Source organism: Leopardus geoffroyi, chromosome D3 (assembly GCF_018350155.1).
Source record: "Leopardus geoffroyi isolate Oge1 chromosome D3, O.geoffroyi_Oge1_pat1.0, whole genome shotgun sequence".
Lineage (NCBI taxonomy): Eukaryota > Metazoa > Chordata > Mammalia > Carnivora > Felidae > Leopardus > Leopardus geoffroyi.
In genome coordinates this window covers 66347400-66365928 of record NC_059339.1, presented here as the reverse complement: position 1 = coordinate 66365928, position 18529 = coordinate 66347400, and the positions used below count along the sequence as shown (strand labels likewise).

Genomic DNA, 18529 nt, shown 5'->3' with positions numbered 1-18529 from the left:
CTTCAGAGAAATGCCTGTCTTCCTCCCCTGCTTTTTTAGGGTTAATGTTTACAATTAGTTCTAGGAAGCAATCCGTCTTAAATGCAAAATGCTTCTAGCATCAACTCTTCTGTTGTGGGATGAACCAACATTAAGACAAATGAACACAGGACGAAAGACTACAGTGAGTGAGGTTGGGATCTGATTATTCCCAAAAGCCTCAGAGGACAGGTATCAAAGAAACTGTTCTAACAGTTCCATAACAGAAAGATCTGTGCTATATCCATTTATCTTCCTAGGGCAATTACCAATGAAGCTGGTAGAAGAAAAGGAAAAAGGAAAAAGAAAAGTATCGGCATGAGGGCCATAAATTAAAAGTTCTGGCAAAATTAAGTGGGCACAGAGGAGCTAGAGGTGCTGTAAAAGTCTCTATCTCATTTGCAAAGAACATCTTGTGAAACTGGACTGTCCAAAAATTAACTCCTAGAAATGATAACATTTAGGTAACACAGCGAGTTAATTACAACAATACAAGGCAGCCATAAAAGATGCATTCAAACCATTAGTTCAGAAGGCATGCTTTCTAGTCTATGATTAGAAGAAACACAGAAGCTAAAGGAACATATCAAATCTAAATTAAAAGAACAGGTAAAGATATTCACATGCAAGAAAAGAAAAACTTAAAAAAAAAAGACACACTGTAACTAAAATTACTGAGTGCAATGTCAAACAAAATTCTTCCAATAAGGAAAAACGGCAATGCAATGCAAATCAGAGCATTCCCAAAGAGAAAAGCTCAAGAACCAATTCTGAGTTTTTGAAAACTCTCAGCCCACAACAAGGTAGAATACCAAAAAGAAAAAATAAGAACAGGACAACTAAATCCAAACAAAACATCTATGCATGCAAATCAAATTAGAACAAAAAGATGTGGATCAAAACCTAAAACCTTTTTCCAAGCGATAACCCTGCCAGAAGCCCATCAATACTTCATAACTGCAACCCTAGACCTGTAAAAGAAATAAATTCCAGATGAGATACAGGCAGCCAAAAGAGTAACTCTGAAGCAACCAACAAGAAAACTTCTCCCCCCACCTGCTCCTCAGCTTTTAATCTCAATTATTTGGAAGATTATCATGCTTCCTCTAAAGAAAGTGCTAGAAAATGTTCAGAAAGACACAAAAGAGCCAGTAAGACTCTATTCAGTCCTCAACCCAAAGACCAAAATAAAAGACCCTCTCAGAATGACACAAGCGTCAGCTCAAAGTACTCTAACAAAACTTCTCAACGCCAACATTCTATTGTATGGGCAGCATTAACCACCACTGAGATTTCATAATACATTCGTCACCTCTAAGACTGTATTTCCACAGGATTCAAACCAAAGTATCAGAATACATCTTTATGCTTCAGAGCCTGTAAGGAAAAAGTCCTTGAAAGTAATGTTATGTACTGTATGTTATTTAAAATGTAGTCAGCCACTTGACTTAGTTCAAGAGTGGAACAAACATATCTATAGAGTAAAATGATAATCTGGATAAAAGACCTAATAAGTATGGAGAAGGGTGTACTAGACAAAGTGTGTGAGTGTGTGTGTGTGTGTGTGTGTGTGTGTGTGTGTGTGTGTGTGTTGGGAGTGGGTAGGAACTTTAAATTTCTGAGTTTTAAGAGAAATATAATGATAATTTTAACTCTGGATACCAAAAATATTGGTAGAAAAAAAGAAGCTAAGGAGTTCATGATGGAAGAAAAGTTGAACAAAGAAGCCAAGAAGAAGGGTGGCTCACTCTGTAACATTTGTAGGCACAAGTAAACAGTAAAGAAGGGAGACTTGATATAAGTTAATAGAGAACTGAACCAAGTAACATGTTTCGAGAGAGAAAGAGATTAAGTAATAAGCAACACAGGTTATTACCCACTCTTTGCTACTTCAGTAGGAACACATGACTAACAGTGAATTAAAATTTGAAATGTAACTCAAGACAAAATTGGTGAATGGATAATGTGCAAACTGAAGATAATTTACCTGTATCAATCTGTTAATAGGCAAGGTAAGGTTTAAAGTAGGGAATAAAAGGATACTCATGTCTTCTTTATTGCAAGGAACAATGGTGAAATAAATCATGGCAAACACATGCTAAAGTAAAGGAAAAAAACCAGAAGGTCTATAGTCTTTCATCTAAAGAGGTAAGTCAACATGAAAGGAACAGATTAAAAAAAAGAGAGAACAGGAAAAAGTACTTGATTAAGGCAGGGAAAAAAAAAAGGAAAAAGAATGAGATTAAGGAAAGACAGAAGAACGAAAATTCTTTCCCACCAGAAAAGGGGAAATAATCATTAAACACAGGAAAGAAAAAAAGAAGCAGCTATGCAGGAATACTTCTGGCATAAACACAGGACAGAAGATGGAAGTGGTTAGGTATGATAAAGTGAACTGGCCGCTTTCGGGGAGAAGACATGTTAAACTATGACATAATTTTACAACCTTAAAGTCCCAACAGGTATGACCTGAAAAATGCTCTCAGAAAGTAGAATCAGTTCTAAGACAAAGGTACCTTCGATTTATACGCATGTGTATTTTGCCTGCGCTCTCTCCTCCTAAGTTCACTTTTTACATAAACAACAGAAGAAATGCTGGTGAGTGTTTTCCTTTCTAACCAAAGAGTAAAATCAGATCTAAGAGCCAGGTAATGTAGATATATGTATCTACTTGGGGAAATCAGGAAAGAAATCACAACTTAACTCTTGCAGCATAGAAGAAAAGTTGTTTGCTATATAGAACACAGATTTTCTGGAGTCTAAATTTTTGTTTTCTATATAAGTGTGTGTGTGTGTGTGTGTGTGTGTGTGTGTGTGTGTGTGTGTGTGTTAAATGTTCCTCAGGAATACCTCTGAGAGGACTATAACCAATTCTTAGGAACACTATCTAAAGCAAGAATCAGCAAATGTTTTTCTACATAGGGCTAGACAGTTAATTACCTTAGGCTTTGAGGGCTATCAGGTGTCTGTTGAAACTTCTTCTCAACTCTGCCACTGGAATGCAACAGCAGCCACAACAATACGTAAATGAACAAGCATGGCTCCATCCCAATAAAATTTTATTTATGGATAAATATACTGTATTAACGTGAATTTCATAAAACTTCCACAAGTCATAAAACATCATTCTGCTTTTGATCCCGTCCCCCCTCAACCATTTCACAATGTGAACTAGGGGCGCCTGGGTGGCTCAGTGGGTTAAGCACCTGACTCCAGCTCAGGTCATGATCTTGCAGTCTGGGAGTTCGAGCCATGCGTCCAGCTCTGTGCTGACAGCTCAGAGCCTGGAGCCTGCTTCGGATTCTGTGTCTCCCTCTCTCTGCCCCTCCCCTGCTCACACTCTGCCTCTCTCTCAAAATATTAAATACTAAAAAAAAAAAAAAGTTTTTTTTTAATTAAAAAGTAAACTAGTCTTAGCACAAGGTCCATATAAAAACAGGCAGCAGACCAGTGGGCTATAGTTTGCTCACCCCTATCTTAAAGAATGACAAACTTCAAAAGTTATTTTCATAACTCTAGACAAATTTGATGTCTTGTGGCTTTTAATCCTAAAAATAGGACTGCCTGAGTCACATGAACATCACTAGAAATATACTATGTTAGGAATAGACCAAAGTAACTCGCAGGTTTTAATGAACGACAAGAAGAGGTGCTTTAGGAAACAAGCAATACAGGTATGATGTCAGATGTATATTTCCCAATTGTTTGCTCCCAACACATTTCAAGATAAAGTGAAAGGCAAGAAAATATGAATGACAGGGGGAAAGGTAGGATGACACTATGCCATAAGAGAAAAATCTGTCAAGGTATCTAGACATTTGCTAAAAATATGAGGAAAACATCAGTTCTATTTCACATGCATATATGGTTGAGATGTTCTTGATAGAAGATGCAACACATTCTCAAGCTCATTATCATGTCTAATCAAAAAGCATTTTCTAAGCCACAGGAAGCTATGAGATAGCTCCCACCATTCATGCCAGCCATGCCATGAGGACTACCACTTTCTTCTCACTTTATGGTTAAAATCAAATTCACATTTAAAATATGAGAATGCTCCACTGAATGTCCTACCTTGCATGTTCCTGAACTCCCACAATCTCCACTTCACTATCTGAAGAGGCAATATTAATTTCTTCATTGAGTGGTACATTGCCAGCCGATGTCTTGTCACTTGCTAGGAATCCTGGATCCAAATGACCTGAGAGAGAAAGGGGGTAAAATAAGCACTACAGTCTGACTTCTTACAAGCAGCATGAAACACCCATTGACAGATTTCCCATCCAGGTTAATCACAGAAACAGAATTGCCATATGAGAGCTTGGCAGAGTGAAACTGTCAAGTCTCTCATTCTCTATTCATTAGGAGGAAAAAAAACTAAGTACTTTAGTAAATAGGTATATATAAACTATGATAATACTCTATTATATTTTATTCCGTAATGCTTTTTGCATTCAACTCTAGCCTCCTTTTAAATGACCTGTATAACAGGTTTGTCACCACCTAGAGGGCAATAAGGTTCTCTACTGCTTACTGGTAAATTTTATTATTTATTTATTTATTTACTTATTTATTTATTTTTAAATAAAGTAGGCTCCACAACCATTGTGGGGCTTGAACTCATGATCCTGATATCAGGAATCACAACTCTTCTGACTGAGCCAACCAGGCAGCAGCAGCAGCAGCAGCAGCAGCACCACCACCACCACCACCACCACCACCACCACCACCACCACCACCCTCCCCCCCCCCCCAGGGTAAATTTTAACAGAACAAAATTCTAAAGCAGAAAAGCTCAAAGGCATAAATAGAATAAATAACAGAGGTACTCATTAATATCATATTTACACTGGAATGCTTTATGAAAGTTTTAACAAACTTCTTTTAAACAACTTTAACAGTTTTTCTCAAAAGGAATGTAGAATTGACAAAATCTGACCCAAAACCACATCTAAAAGAAAAGGCTAGAGGCAGATCACAATTTTTGTTCTGAGCAACTAAAACATAACCTGTACGTTGCTGACAGCTCTTATTAGAAAGAAACCACATATTCTGAAAAAGCATGACAATTTGTGGCAGTGGGACATATAAGAACTTTTCCACAAGGGGCTTCACAAAGCATCTATTACACGGTAGAATATAACATTCTCCCAACTCACAGAAAACATGAGCTTCACAGAACTCTCTCTCAACATAGGCTAAGAGCATAACATCAAAGTACATAGCTATATAAACAATTCTAACAAGAGTTAAAATAGTTCAGCTTATGTATCCAGCTCTTAAATGTTCTGACCTTTATGAAATAGAATATCTAGGAGTCAACATGAAATAAACCAAGTTGCAACAGGCACAAATTTTCAATTACTCTTTAAAGGGTATTTTTATTTAAATATATTATCATCTGATACAATACTGTTCCTCCATATTTAAAAAAAAAATCCTTGGTGACACTTCATATAAACGAAGCAGGTATCAGTAAGATTTTACACATACAACTCTCCCTTCTCCCTCCATCACCTTCACATCATTCATACCAATGTTTCAAGGTCACTGAGAAACCTTGTACTTCCATACTCCTGCGAACTTTTAGTATAACCCTCTTGGAAAATGATACCCAGTCACAAAGCAAAGTCTTACAATTTCTATACCCTCTGACCTTGTAATCCCATCTCTGAGAATTTAATTTAGTCCAAGGGAAAAAACTTTAAATAAGCAAAATGTTATAAGGTCCAAAGATAGTGACTACAGTCTATGTAGAAACTTGGGGAAACATATGCATAACACAGAAAGTGTCACGTACAACACTTTAAAAATATTTTGGTGCTGGGTAAAAGTTGTAAAAAGCAATCAAGCTTGACTTGGACTGTGGGTCTTTTTTACAATTCTTTAATATTACTTTTACTTTTTTCTTCAATTGAACACGACACTGATGAGAAAAAAGACTAAAAAGCTTAAAATGGCTTCCAGATACAACAGGTAATTGAGATTACATTACAGTTTGCAAGGGCTTGTTAAACTTTCTGTATTAACGAATAGCCTAAATAGGATTCTACACACTGGCAGTGGGTAAATATCTTTGAACGTCACAAGCAAATGAAAGGTGGCATTCACCAGATAAAGCCCAGTTTTGTTAAATCTGGGTTGGTTGCTTAAATGAAGTATGGTTAAATCTTGATTTGGTAAACTCAGATTCTTGCTCTGATGCCAATACCTTGTTTGTGGCCAAGTCTTTTGTCTAATTTCTAGTTCAATGTTGAAGTTAGAACTATCATCATATACACTATTCCTACTACACTTCTAGGAAAGAATACAAATTGACAGTCTCTTTTTTCAAACCTTGAACTTGTCCATATTCAATCTTTTCAGCAGCCTTATTTTGTGCAACTATAACAATTTGCTTCTTCTATTTGTTCCTACAATAAATACTTGTTTATGACATGCTATGCACTAGGTGCTACGAATACTATAGAGATCAAAGACAGGAGGTGCAGTGCCTATGCTCAACTCAACGAGCTCACGATATACTTGGGGATTCGAAAAAGCAGTACATTATACTATGGCTTGAAAATTGCTGGGGGGTCTGGGGGGCTCAGTTGGTTCAATGTCCAACTCTTGATTTCAGCTCAGGTCATGATCCCAGGGTCGTGGGATCGAACCCCGCTTTAGGTTCTGCACCGAGCATGGAGCCTGAGATTCTCTCCCTCTGCAGCTCGTTCTCTCTCTCTCTCTCTCTCTCTCTCTCTCTCTCTGTCTCTCTCAAAGTAAAAGGGGATGGGTCAGTCTGTTGTGTCCATCTCTTGATTTTGGCTCAGGTCATAATCTCACAGTTTTTGAGTTTGCACCCCACATTGGGCTCCATGCTGACAGTGCACAGCCTGCTTAGGATTCTCTCTCTCCCTCTCTCTCTGCCTCTCCCCCTGCTCACTTTCACTCTCAAAATAAATAAACTTTTAAAAAAAAGTTTAAAAAAGAAAACTGCTCAGAGAGCAATTTAAAGATATGGAAAAGGGAGGGAGTACCTGCGTGGCTCAGTCAATTAAGGATCTGACTCTTGATTTCAGCTCAGGTCATGATCTCATGGTTCATGGGTTTGAGTCCAGCATCAGGCTCTGCACTAACAGTGTGAAGCCTTCTTGGGATTCTCTTTCCCTCTCTCTCTGCCCTGCCCCCACTCACCCTCCCTCCCTCTCTCAAAATAAACAAACATTTTCAATGCTTTTTTTTTTTTTTTAATGTTTATTTTTGACACAGAGAGAGACAGAGCATGAACGGGGGAGGAGCAGAGAGAGAGAGGGAAACACAGAATCCGAAACAGGCTCCAGGCTCTGAGCTGTCAGCACGGAGCCCGACGTGGGGCTCGAACCCACGGACCGTGAGATTGTGACCTGAGCCGAAGTCGGACGCTTAACCGACTGAGCCACCCAGACGCCCCTAAACAAACATTTTCAAAAAAATAAAAAAGACATAGAAAAGGGAAATTTCCCAGACTTAAGAATAATCAAAGACACAGAGCTCTCAGGAAACAGTAGGCACAGATGAGAGGAAGTAGCAATACGGAACACTGTGTTGCCCTTTAGGGTATAAAAGTTCAGTGAGATGTGGGGTAATATAGTAAAAGCAGTAATGGGAAACAAGGCTGGCAAAGTCAACAGAGTTCAGATCATAGTAAGAAGTCTGGAACTTGACCTTGAGAAGTAGGAAACCACTGAAGAATTTAAGCACTGACATGATCTGATTTTCCCTTTTTAAAAATTGCTTTTTGGTGTGTAGAAATGGAACTAATATCAAAGCAGGGACTATTAGAGGCAAGAAAACCAGTTAGACTGCTATCCTGGATGAGAAAGGACTATGGCTGAACTAGAAAAGAAACAAAATGGGGAACAGTCTGTGTGCGTGTATACACAGACAGTTAGTAATGGTGGGCAATTCAAAGTAAAAACTGATGGCTAGGTTTCTGATTTAGGTAACCAGATAGAGTAACAGTGCCCTTTGGTGCACCAATGAACAGCTGAGGATGGTTGCTTAGGACGTGATAAGGACATGCTTCTGAGATGTCCACGGGGCAGCTGGAGGTACTGTTCTAAAAACTCATGTCAGAGGTCGAGGGAGAAATAAAGAGTCCTCAGCAACAGCTGGGAAGGTAAAAGTTAACAAGAGGAACGAAGAGGGCCTAGAACAGAATGCTGACGAACACCAATAATTAAGGGTGGGCGCATGAAGGGGAGCTCACCAGGTTAAGTGAGAGGTAGTAAGAAAACCTTAAGATGTGAAGCCAGGACACCATGGAATGATCATTTCTAGGAAGAAGTGCTTATCAATGCCCAACAGAGAGGTTCAGTGAGAAGAGGGACTGAGTCCACTAGAATTAGTAGTGAGATGACTACACATATACCTTGGCAAGAAGAGCCTCAGGAGTGATAGGTATAAAGCCAATGTGGCAAGGCAAGCTGAATGATAATGCAAAGTCAGGAAGAGCAGACACATTTAAACAGTTATGCTATGAAAGAAAAGGCAACAGGATAGTACTGAGAAAGAAAAAAATGCGTTTGAGGGAGGGGAATGCATGTGTATGAATAATCTTAAAAGATGGGAGAGACCTGGCCAAATTTGGGGGGGAAAGGCAGAGAACAAACAGATGTGATGGCAGAAGGCTGAGGCAATCTGCATCTGTGAAGAATGCGGGAAGGCCATGTGCAGAGCACAGGTATGGGTAGGGTAGCAGGGTGGGGGTTCAGAAAAGTGAAGGAACACTATGAAGAAAGAACACTGCCTAAGGAAAGACAGGATCTGCTGGGCAGCACTGAGAGCAGGCTGCAGATTAGGAAGTTAAACTCAACCCTCAGCTCTGCAGCTATGTAATTTTCTTCCAGCTACGTTAAGCAGCGTGACACAGGCTCCAAGTGTGCGTACAGGGATCTGACTTTGCCAGCTGGGTACACCAGGAAAGCTGGGGAGCTGGCGAAGGAGAGGTGAGCTTAAACATGCTAGAGTGGGTAAGAAGTGAAGCCAGCAGGGAGCTGGCAAAGGACCGGGCGGCAGGTCGGTGAGGCAGAAGAGCAGTGCAAAGGAAGTAACAGCATGAGAGGACAGAAGAGGCCCCCGTGGAAAAGGAGAAAGCAAGAGCAAGAATAGGAGGAAAACCAGTAGTTAGGGGAAGTAAACACCGTAATTCAACCCTCTTGGCTACCCACAAACACAAGTCTCTGGGACCCATCCATTGCTCTCCAGTCTGGTCCTCTACTCGGCTGCTACTCTCCCTTGCTCCATCCAGCCACCCACTACTTACCTTCCTACAACCTTTCCACTACCCTCTGGAATGTCAGCTCCATGGAAAACTGCACTGAGCTTTTCCTTTCACCTCCCCTGTGGAAACTGAACTCCTGAAAATGCCACCTAGCCTGACTGCTGCTAGGTAGCTGCTCCTACACCTGACTTTCAGGACCAGAATCACTGACAAATCCTGTTGTCCATCCTCATGTACCAACACCAGCAGCCCCTATCTCCCAGGGCACTTCCCTTGACTGCCAAATACCAACTCCAGGACGGTTTCACTCATCCATGAAACATTACTGGCACCTCACTTAGTCTCTATTTTATGTCCCGCTACCATGATTCCTTATTCTTATATGAGTGCTCATTATTTATGTGGACAACCACCCCAAAATTCTCCATGCCTACTCTCTAAGCAGCTGAGCCCCAAGAGGCACTTAAAACTCCCTGTAGTAGGGGCACCTGGGTGGCTCAGTTGGATAAGCGTCCAACTTCGGCTCAGGCCATGATCTTGCAGTTTGTGGGTTTGAGCCCTGCATGAGGCTCTGTGCTGACAGCTCAGAGCCTGGATCCTGCTTGGGATTCTGCATCTCTCTCTCTCTCTCTCTGCCCCTCTCCCGCTTGTACTCTCTCTCAAAAATAAACAAACTTTAAAAAAACACACAAAACAAACCTCCCTGTGGTAGACTCACAGCAAAGGGCTCAGCCCTTACCATCCCCAAAATAAACAAGATAACTGAATTAAACCAAACTAAAAAAGCAGGTTGTGGGAGTCATGGTTTCTATAACTACAGTTATTACTATAATTGTAACTAAAATATAGTTATATTTGATTACCCAAATCTTTTCAACAGTAATTAAGAAAACACGACAAGAATACGACAGAATTAGTTCTTAGTGCCTCTGTGCCCAGTTCTATCTCCATAGTTCTTTTTTAATTTTTTTTAATCTGAGGGTAGCCCGCAATTCTAATTTATGATTCCAACTTGTGAAATGTTCTGCCCCAGTCATCAATATTTCTAAATAACCGGTCTTCACTGATTAGGTCCCTCATTATTATAACCATATCACCTACAGAACCTCATTTCAGATCTAGAAATATCATCACTCTTTTTTAAAGAAAGGGGAAGAAATGAAAATTACTATGCTACTTTTGCTCACAATTTTATTACAATATCTTAAGAAAAACAAGGTAACTGTCACCAATATTTAAGATTCTTCTAACTTTATTCATTCATTATGGATCTAGAAACTAGTAATTTACATACTGACTTCACATTAGAGCAATTCAAATCATTCTGGCGGTGCAATTTGGGCCACAAAAATTGTAATCCAACCTTGCTGGTATTTACAGAACTTGTGTGATGTTCTAAAATTGATCACTTAAAATCAGGTTCTCTGATAACCAGTATCTTTACTGCTTAGTCTAAAAATCGGTATCAAATAGGAGCTCCTGGGTGGCTCAGTTGATTAAGCATCCGGCTTCGGCTCAGGTCAGGATCTCGCGGTTTGTGAGTTCAAGCCCCGCATCAGGCTCTGTGCTGATGCTCAGAGCCTGAAGCCTGCTTCAGATTCTGTGTCTCCCCTTCTCTCTGCCCCTCTCCTGCTCATGCTCTGTCTCTGTTTTTCAATGAGAAACAAAAAAAAATATTTTTTTTTTAAATCAGTATCAAATAAAATAAGTAAGGGATACTGAGGAAAGTGATAGGGACTAAATACAAATTTCTTGGTGAATATTAACTCTAGACTAATGGTGTGAGAGTTGTGCCACATTTCCTGTCAGAGCCATTAGATAAAATGTGCCATTCAGATAACAAGTCAGCTGAGACCCCACCAAGTCTATGGGATGCCATGCTCTACAAGAGACACCAAGGCTTTCTCCAACGGCCAGGAATACATCCCCTCTTCTATCTATTTCAGACCCAGGACTATTAGTCCTTTTCTCTCAGCGTAGCACTCTTCAGAATGCCATACATTCCTCTGGGAGCTCCTGTGCAGGGCTTAGTTCTCTGGCCCCTGGGCCATCCTCCACTGTCATCCCTCCAACTCGTGACCTCATAGGAATCCAATGACAGAGCAATGGCCAAAGCATACACAAAAGTGAGTCTCAAAGATGCTATGGAGTTCTCAAACTGTCAATGGCAATTAATCTTTCCTGTTTCAGGATAAGAATAAGCCCTGTAGAGAAAGTGTAAATACCACAATTACCATATATTAAACTGAAAGTAAATCACAGGACTTATATTTTATTGGGGCAGGAGGCCCTCTCTATGCAGCTCTTTGCCTGTGTGGCTCTTTGGAAAGATAACTTCATGTACTCTATAAGAAAATTCTAAATTTTCGTCCTCCCACTACAGACCTTTTCAACACACAAGTCAGAAAGAAACAGCATAAAAAAGTAACTAAATCATCATGGCAAACATTTTTTTTCTTTTTGTCTTCAAAGAAATAATGTAGCTACTTTTTTCTTAAGGACAAATCATTTTACTTTTTATTTTTTAGAGAAAGTGTGCACACATAAGTGGGGAGGGTGGGGGGGGAGGGAGGAGGGAGAAGTGAGGAGAAGGGAGGAGAAGGGAGGAGAAGGAAGGAGAAGGAAGGAGAAGGGAGAAGGGGGGAGAAGGAGGGAGAAGGAGGGAGAGGGGAGGAGAAGGGAGAAGGGAGGAGAAGGGAGAAGGGAGGAGAAGGGAGAAGGGAGGAGAAGGGAGAAGGGAGGAGAAGGGAGGAGAAGGGAGAAGAGAGAAGGGAGAAGAGAGAAAGGAGAAGAGAGAAGGGAGAAGAGAGAAGGGAGAAGAGAGAAGGGAGAAGAGAGAAGGGAGAAGAGAGAAGGGAGAAGGGAGAAAAGAGAAGGGAGAAAGGGGGAGAAGGGAGAGGGAATATCTTAAGCAGGCTCCACACTCAGCACGGAGCCTGATCCCATGACCGTGGGATCATGACCTGAGCCGAAATCAAGATTCAGACTCTCAACCAACTGAGCCACCAAGGCACCCCAATGTAGTTATTTTTTAAATCACAAATCTACTGAGGAAGAACTAGTCCTGAACTGATTTGCAGCACATTAAAGGAAATTATTACATACCAGATGACAACAGCCTATTAAGTATAAAAAAGGTTAATATCTCAAGTCACTATTCACTTAGTTTTAAACCAAGTAGTAAATTATTACCTTGTATTTAGTTTTTTCAGTAAGAATGTTTTAAAAAAGCTTTAAAAAGTAGGGGAAGAAGGGGGCCTGGGTGGCTCAGTCGGTTGAGCATCTGATTCTTGACTTCGGCTCGGGTCGTGATCCCAAGGTTGTGGGATCAAGCCCCACGTGAGGTGCTGAGCGTGGAGCCTGCTTAGGATTCTCTCTCTCCCTCCTTCTGTCCCTCCCCCCACTCATGTACCCTCACTTTCTCTCTAAAATAATAAAATGAAAAAAATTTTTTTAAAGTTGGGGAAGAGAGGGTCAGAAATCTAAAATCATATATAATCCATACAAAACAGGTAAAAATAAGTGGAACCTGAACAAATTTATCTCCTTCACAAGACTGCTACATTGACTTTAAAGTGCTAATAAGAGAAACATGGCCAATCTAGCCTAAATATAAAAAGCCCTACACTAAGAACAGGAAACAAGATTTGTTTCTCTGCATTACAACTAGTGTTATGGACAAATCAAGATTATCATCTGTATTTCAGGGATGGGAACATGTTCAATAACCTACCTTCTTGACAAGAAGGCCGATGGGAAAAAAAACTATCATTTCTGTATTAGTTTTAATTTCCTTGGGGGCCGGGGGAACACTCTAATTCAGTTTATCACAATTACAAGCTTTCTACACCAAGAGTACTTCAGACTTCTGCTGGTCTTAGCTTCATCTGCATTACGTTCACAGTGAGCTATTACTAGCAATATATAAAAATTAAGCCATTTTCAGATCTACTAATAGTTTCCTAAACATGTCCAATGCAAGAGTTACCTGGGGGTGATTACCAAAAACAGGTTTTTCAGACCCCATACCAGATCTACTTACAGAATCTTCAGGGAGAAATCTAGGATTCTGAATTTTTATCAGCACCCTGGGTAATTTTGACACCCAGGTCAAGTATCGGACATTCCTGTAGCCAGAGCAACTCATTCCAGGGGAGGACGGTAAATTAGAAATTCACAGATTAGGTCCATTAGTCACCTGCTTCCTTACTCAGCCTACTTCAGCATGAATATATTAGCATAATGCCCACTAGCATTCCTGAAGGCCTGTGTGCTATATTCTGTACTAAGTACAAACAATAATCTTTCGGGGTGTATACTAGTTTTATTCCAGTTCCACAGACAGGGAAACAACTGTCATTTATCGGAGTTCACACAGTATGTGAGTGGCTGCTGCTTCAAAACAAGATGCTTGTTGGCAGCAAGCTACCACCTACAACACTATGCGATTCCAGCACCAACCAAGAGAAAAGTAAACACATGGCAAGAGTTGAAATGGAAAGTTGAGATCTTCTGTTGACCAGTGGCTTTCTTAATTTCAATTCTTTTTCTTGGTTAAAACTAAAACTAAAGAGTAAAAACTCTTTTGCATACTGGAACATCACATAATTGCTTAAGGATCCTAAACAGAGTGGGGCTGCAGACATCATCTGAGATGCTGCTACTGATTAACCCCTGAATAGTCAGTTCAGTGACTGGGTTTTTATTTTGTTGGGAGGGACAGTAGGATAACTCAGATTAACCATCAGAACATTTATCTTAAACTAAAACCACAAGAATGACATCTCATTGATGCTAACAGTTCAAATCTCAAAACTATAAAATTGGCAAACAAGCATAAATTCTGTTAACATTTTGTTGTGGCACTGTAAGTATATTCAAAATCTGCAAGATGGGTTCCCGTTATGACAATTATATCAAGACTAGAGAATATTAGAAGTTTTCTTTATTACTCACATACTTGCATTGTCAGATTTAGAAAAAAGGACTTTCATGAGCCAATAAATGGCTTCATAAGAAAATGTCATCGGGATCTGTTGAACAGTGATGACCATGTCTTATGATATACAAAAATCTACACACAATTTATGGCCCAATACATACATATGTTCTCTATATATTATATCCTAGAGAAATTAATCACACACATGTATCAAGAGACATACAAGAAATGTTAATGGTAGCATCATTAGGAACAGCACTCTAAATGTCCAAAAAGAGAATGGGTAAGTCAACTGTGATATATTCATACAGTGAATACTAAATAGTAAAAAATGAATGAACTAAAGCCATACTTATCAACGAGAATAAAACTTAAAATGTTGAAAAAAGTTACAAATGATTAACTTCTATGTAACAGAAATTAATATTAAAACATGCTTGTTTACAGATATGTAACAAATGCAGTAAAAATATAAATACATACACAGGAATACCAATATCAAATACCAAATTCAAGACAGCTTTGGAGTGGAGAGGGAAAAGGAAGGGGAACAGAGTTGAAGCCATGGGTGTTCCCCCTCACATATTTTTGTCACATTTCATTTCTTAAGAATGGTGGTAAATACCTGAGTGATATACTCTTAAAATTTTGTATAAGTGAGGGGTACCTGGGTGGCTCAGTTAGTTAAGAGGTTAAGTGGTTAAGCTTAAGCGTCCAACTCTTGATTTCGGCGCAGGTCATGATCTCACGGTTTGTGAGTTCGACCCCCATACTGAGCTCCATGCTGACAGTGCTCACACACTCTCTCTCTCTCTGCCTCTCCCCTGCTCACACACTCAGGCTCTCTCTCTCTCTCTCTCTCAAAATAAACTTAAAAAACATTTTTTTGTGTTACTGAAATTCAAAAACACAACCAAAAATAGAATTAAGTACACAAAGGCTAGTGATGTTTTAAACAACCAAGCTAACAATTACTTGAATCTTAAAATGTGATGCTATCCCCAATGCTGGTAACTTTAAGGATACTTTAAGACCCCAAAACCTGCATTATTAGGTTGAAATATCTGAAACTGCTGGGTTTGTTATAGGTCAAAAAGTCAAATATTAACAATTACATGTGGTTTAAACTAATATTAAAACTCTCTCTATAAAAAACAAAAGTTAAATTTTGATGTGTTCTCCAAGAATTTACTATGCAGTGGTCTACATTTTAATGGAAAGACTAAGAAACAAGGAAATAAAACTGAAATAGAATGGACCATTTGTCAATGGATAAAATATGAAGATAAATTTCCCAGTATACAGAACAAATATATAACTTAGAAACACATATTGCACAAAATGTGGTCAACCTACTGTCCTTTAATATAAAATATTACTGCTTAATTTTTAAAAGTACTTACACATAATAAATCCTTAAAAGATCCTTGTTGAGCAAAGCAAGTCTTTATACATATAAAAATTGAAGTCCAGAGGAGAAACACCTTGTCCAAGGTCAAGGTCAAATAGTTAGCAGTCTAAACCTACTTAAAACTAAATCTAGGTCCTGCTCCAAAATTAGTCACCATAAATTAATCAGAAGTTCAACCAGAGATTTTTATTTTGTTCCAATCAAAGATTATGAAAGGAAGAATTAAGGACAAATGATCTGTGGAGTTCTGTCTTCTTTTTTATTTCTTAACAATTTCAGTATAACAAGTTCTAAGCCCATTATTATTTTTGCAAAACTCATTTGCCATAAACATATTTTAGGTAGTGATGTACAGGATTAGCTCATAAAAGCCAAGGCTATTTATAATTTAACTATAAAACTATATTCCTTCTGTAGCACTAAAGAAAATACACACTACAAAAGTAGTCTCTCCATCCCTTCACCCTCTTTTCTCAAACTTAAGAACTAGTGCTTTAAGAAAAAGGTTTAAATGAGAAAGAATGCTGAAAAAGTACTGAGGAACACACTGCAGGACAGTTGGAGTTGGAGGGAAGGTTTTTAAAAGTAATGCAATGTTTTTTTTTAGTGAATAAATATCACTCTTCAGAATTATTATAGAGCCCAGATAAATTATGCAAGACAGGGATAGAGATTTTCCTGAGATACGAGAAGCAGAAACTGAAAGAAAAGGGTTGGAAAAGACAAACATGAGAACTACTGGAGAGGAATGGACAGGGACAGGGACACTGGCACCCCTAGAAGCAGAAGAAACAGTGCAGCCTTCTTAGGAACAGCCCCAGGGGGCAGGTGTAATCAGCTCCCTCCCCATACTGCAAGGTTGCTATACAGATTAAGTGAGGGAAACCCCTGGAGAAGGGGAGGGTGGGGGAGTATTAAGGTCATCTGAGTAGTTTTTAACGTATGTTAAGCATTTTTAACCCAAGAAATAGGTATACTGAAATCTACCTGTGCCTACAATTAATTCTCATTTTTGCTTCCTTCATATTAGGAAAGATGAATGACAGACACGCTACCCACATCTCCTCTTCAGTTGTAAAGGGCACCCTGGATAGTCACAATCATCGAAAGCCAGATGTCTCTAGTTGGCCTGCTCTCCTCGGCAAGGTCCACTACAAGGAAAACAGCTGCCAGGACACATGCACAGTACACCGTTAGAGAAGGGGGAGGGGAGGGAGACCAACCTGCCTCCGCATTCAGCTCCTCTAGAAGCCCGCTGGTCCTCCAGGTAGCTCCTGTGTCCTGGCCTCCTACAGAATTACTGTGCTCTTGAACTACTGCAGCCGCCAATAAATTGTCCACATTTACCACTTCTGGGTCAGAGCTGGTGTCAGACATATCATAATGAGCTACAACTGGAGGTCCATCTAGGGAGGAAAGAAAATGTATACTTGTATCTAACTTGTGGGGTGAAAAATACTTCTGCAACTAAGAGCCCTCTAAATGCCAGCTGCCTTTATCTTATTACTCTACCTGGTCAGAAAAGCTGCACTTTATACATCTAATACTTTGTACATGATGTGAAAGTGGAAAAGATAACCCAAGCTTATAAGATGAGGGACACATTTGAAAAGGAGAAAAGGAGTGTTATTATGAAGAACAGAAGACAAGACTGTACTGAACAAAGTTACACTGAATTCTCGTCACATTCCTATAGAGCAAATGACTATGAAAAAGGAGAAGACTCCACAGAGAAAGTAAAACTGATTTTTTAAGGAAAAAAACTGATGCAAACTATTAAAAGTCAATTTATAGTTTTTCAGAGAATGAATCTAGTTCTTTCTCTTAGTAGCTAATACTTAAAAAGTCACTGTTAGATTCAAAGAAGAAAGTTAAATACATATTTTTCTATTCTAAAGAAATAAGGTTAACATTAGGAGCTCTACTTGACTATATCCAATAAAGCCCTTTAAAAATACCAGGGATCAGGGCACCTGGGTGGCTCAGTCAGTTAAGCACCCGACTCTTGGTTTCGACTCAGGTCATAATCTCACGCTTCATGGGTCTCATGGGATCGAGCCCCACATCGGGCTCCACGCTGAGCAGGAGCCTGCTTGGGATTCTCTTGCCCTCTCTCTCTGCCCCTCTCCCACTTGTGCTCGCCCTCTCTCTCTCTCTCTCTCTCTCTCTCAAAATAAACTTTAAAAAATAAAAATATCAGGGGTGTTATGCATTTTATAACAAAAAGACAATACTCTTTTCTACAAAAAGAAACACGTTTTCTACAAAAAGAAATACTTTTTCTACAAAAAGACAATACTCACAAAATCCACCTTCAGGATTTTGCTTGGGATGTCTTGTTAGGAATATCTAAATTTTCTTTTCCCTGAGAAAGACAACCAGCTCACATTCCAAGGCAACGATACGCAACCTTATGGGTTATTTTAGAGGAAGATATTAAAGTTCTAACTGGAAAAAAAAAAAAAAAAAAAAGATCCCTTCTACCTCCAAATCACCCTAACTAGCCGAAAAAGGCAGCGGATTTCCAAAGAAATTAAACCGCAGTGATTCATGCTAAAATAACTCAATAATCATGCTTGTAGAATAGATACATGCTTTAAATGCTAATGCTACCCTTTTTCTAACAGCAAAAAACAAAAATAGAGTTTTCATTCAATTATGAAATACATCCCTTACTACCATCTTCATTTTAGAATAAAACAGAAATAAAGGAATGCAGTTTCTGCCCCCAACAGCTATTTATAAAGTGCAAGCAAATTATTTATTTCCATAAAGATTTTTTAATATCAAGACTGTTTTACATTCAACACACCTATTTTATGAAACTCTGGACTATGAAGGAATACATATGCCAATGACTCATTAAAATAGAACACAATGAAAGATTAGTTTTAATACAAGCATCCATTGTGTG

The 18529-nt window shown here is 39.2% G+C and overlaps 1 protein-coding gene across 6 annotated transcripts in view; it reads right to left on the bottom strand.

The window, feature by feature from the left end:
- The window catches only part of CD3H18orf25 (chromosome D3 C18orf25 homolog), an 85773-nt gene that overhangs the window by 8041 nt on the left and 59203 nt on the right, over positions 1-18529 (bottom strand). The window contains exons 3-6 of one of the 6 annotated variants that reach the window (XM_045459584.1): positions 16839-17021; positions 4093-4219; positions 2959-3012; positions 922-989 (exon numbers count right to left, since the gene is read on the bottom strand). In XM_045459584.1, the coding sequence (XP_045315540.1) occupies positions 962-989; positions 2959-3012; positions 4093-4219; positions 16839-17021 (392 nt within the window). In that variant the 3' untranslated portion in view covers positions 922-961. The remainder of the gene's footprint in view (positions 1-921; positions 990-2958; positions 3013-4092; positions 4220-16838; positions 17022-18529) is intronic. The other 5 variants (XM_045459583.1, XM_045459581.1, XM_045459582.1 and 2 more) reach the window with 5 other exon arrangements.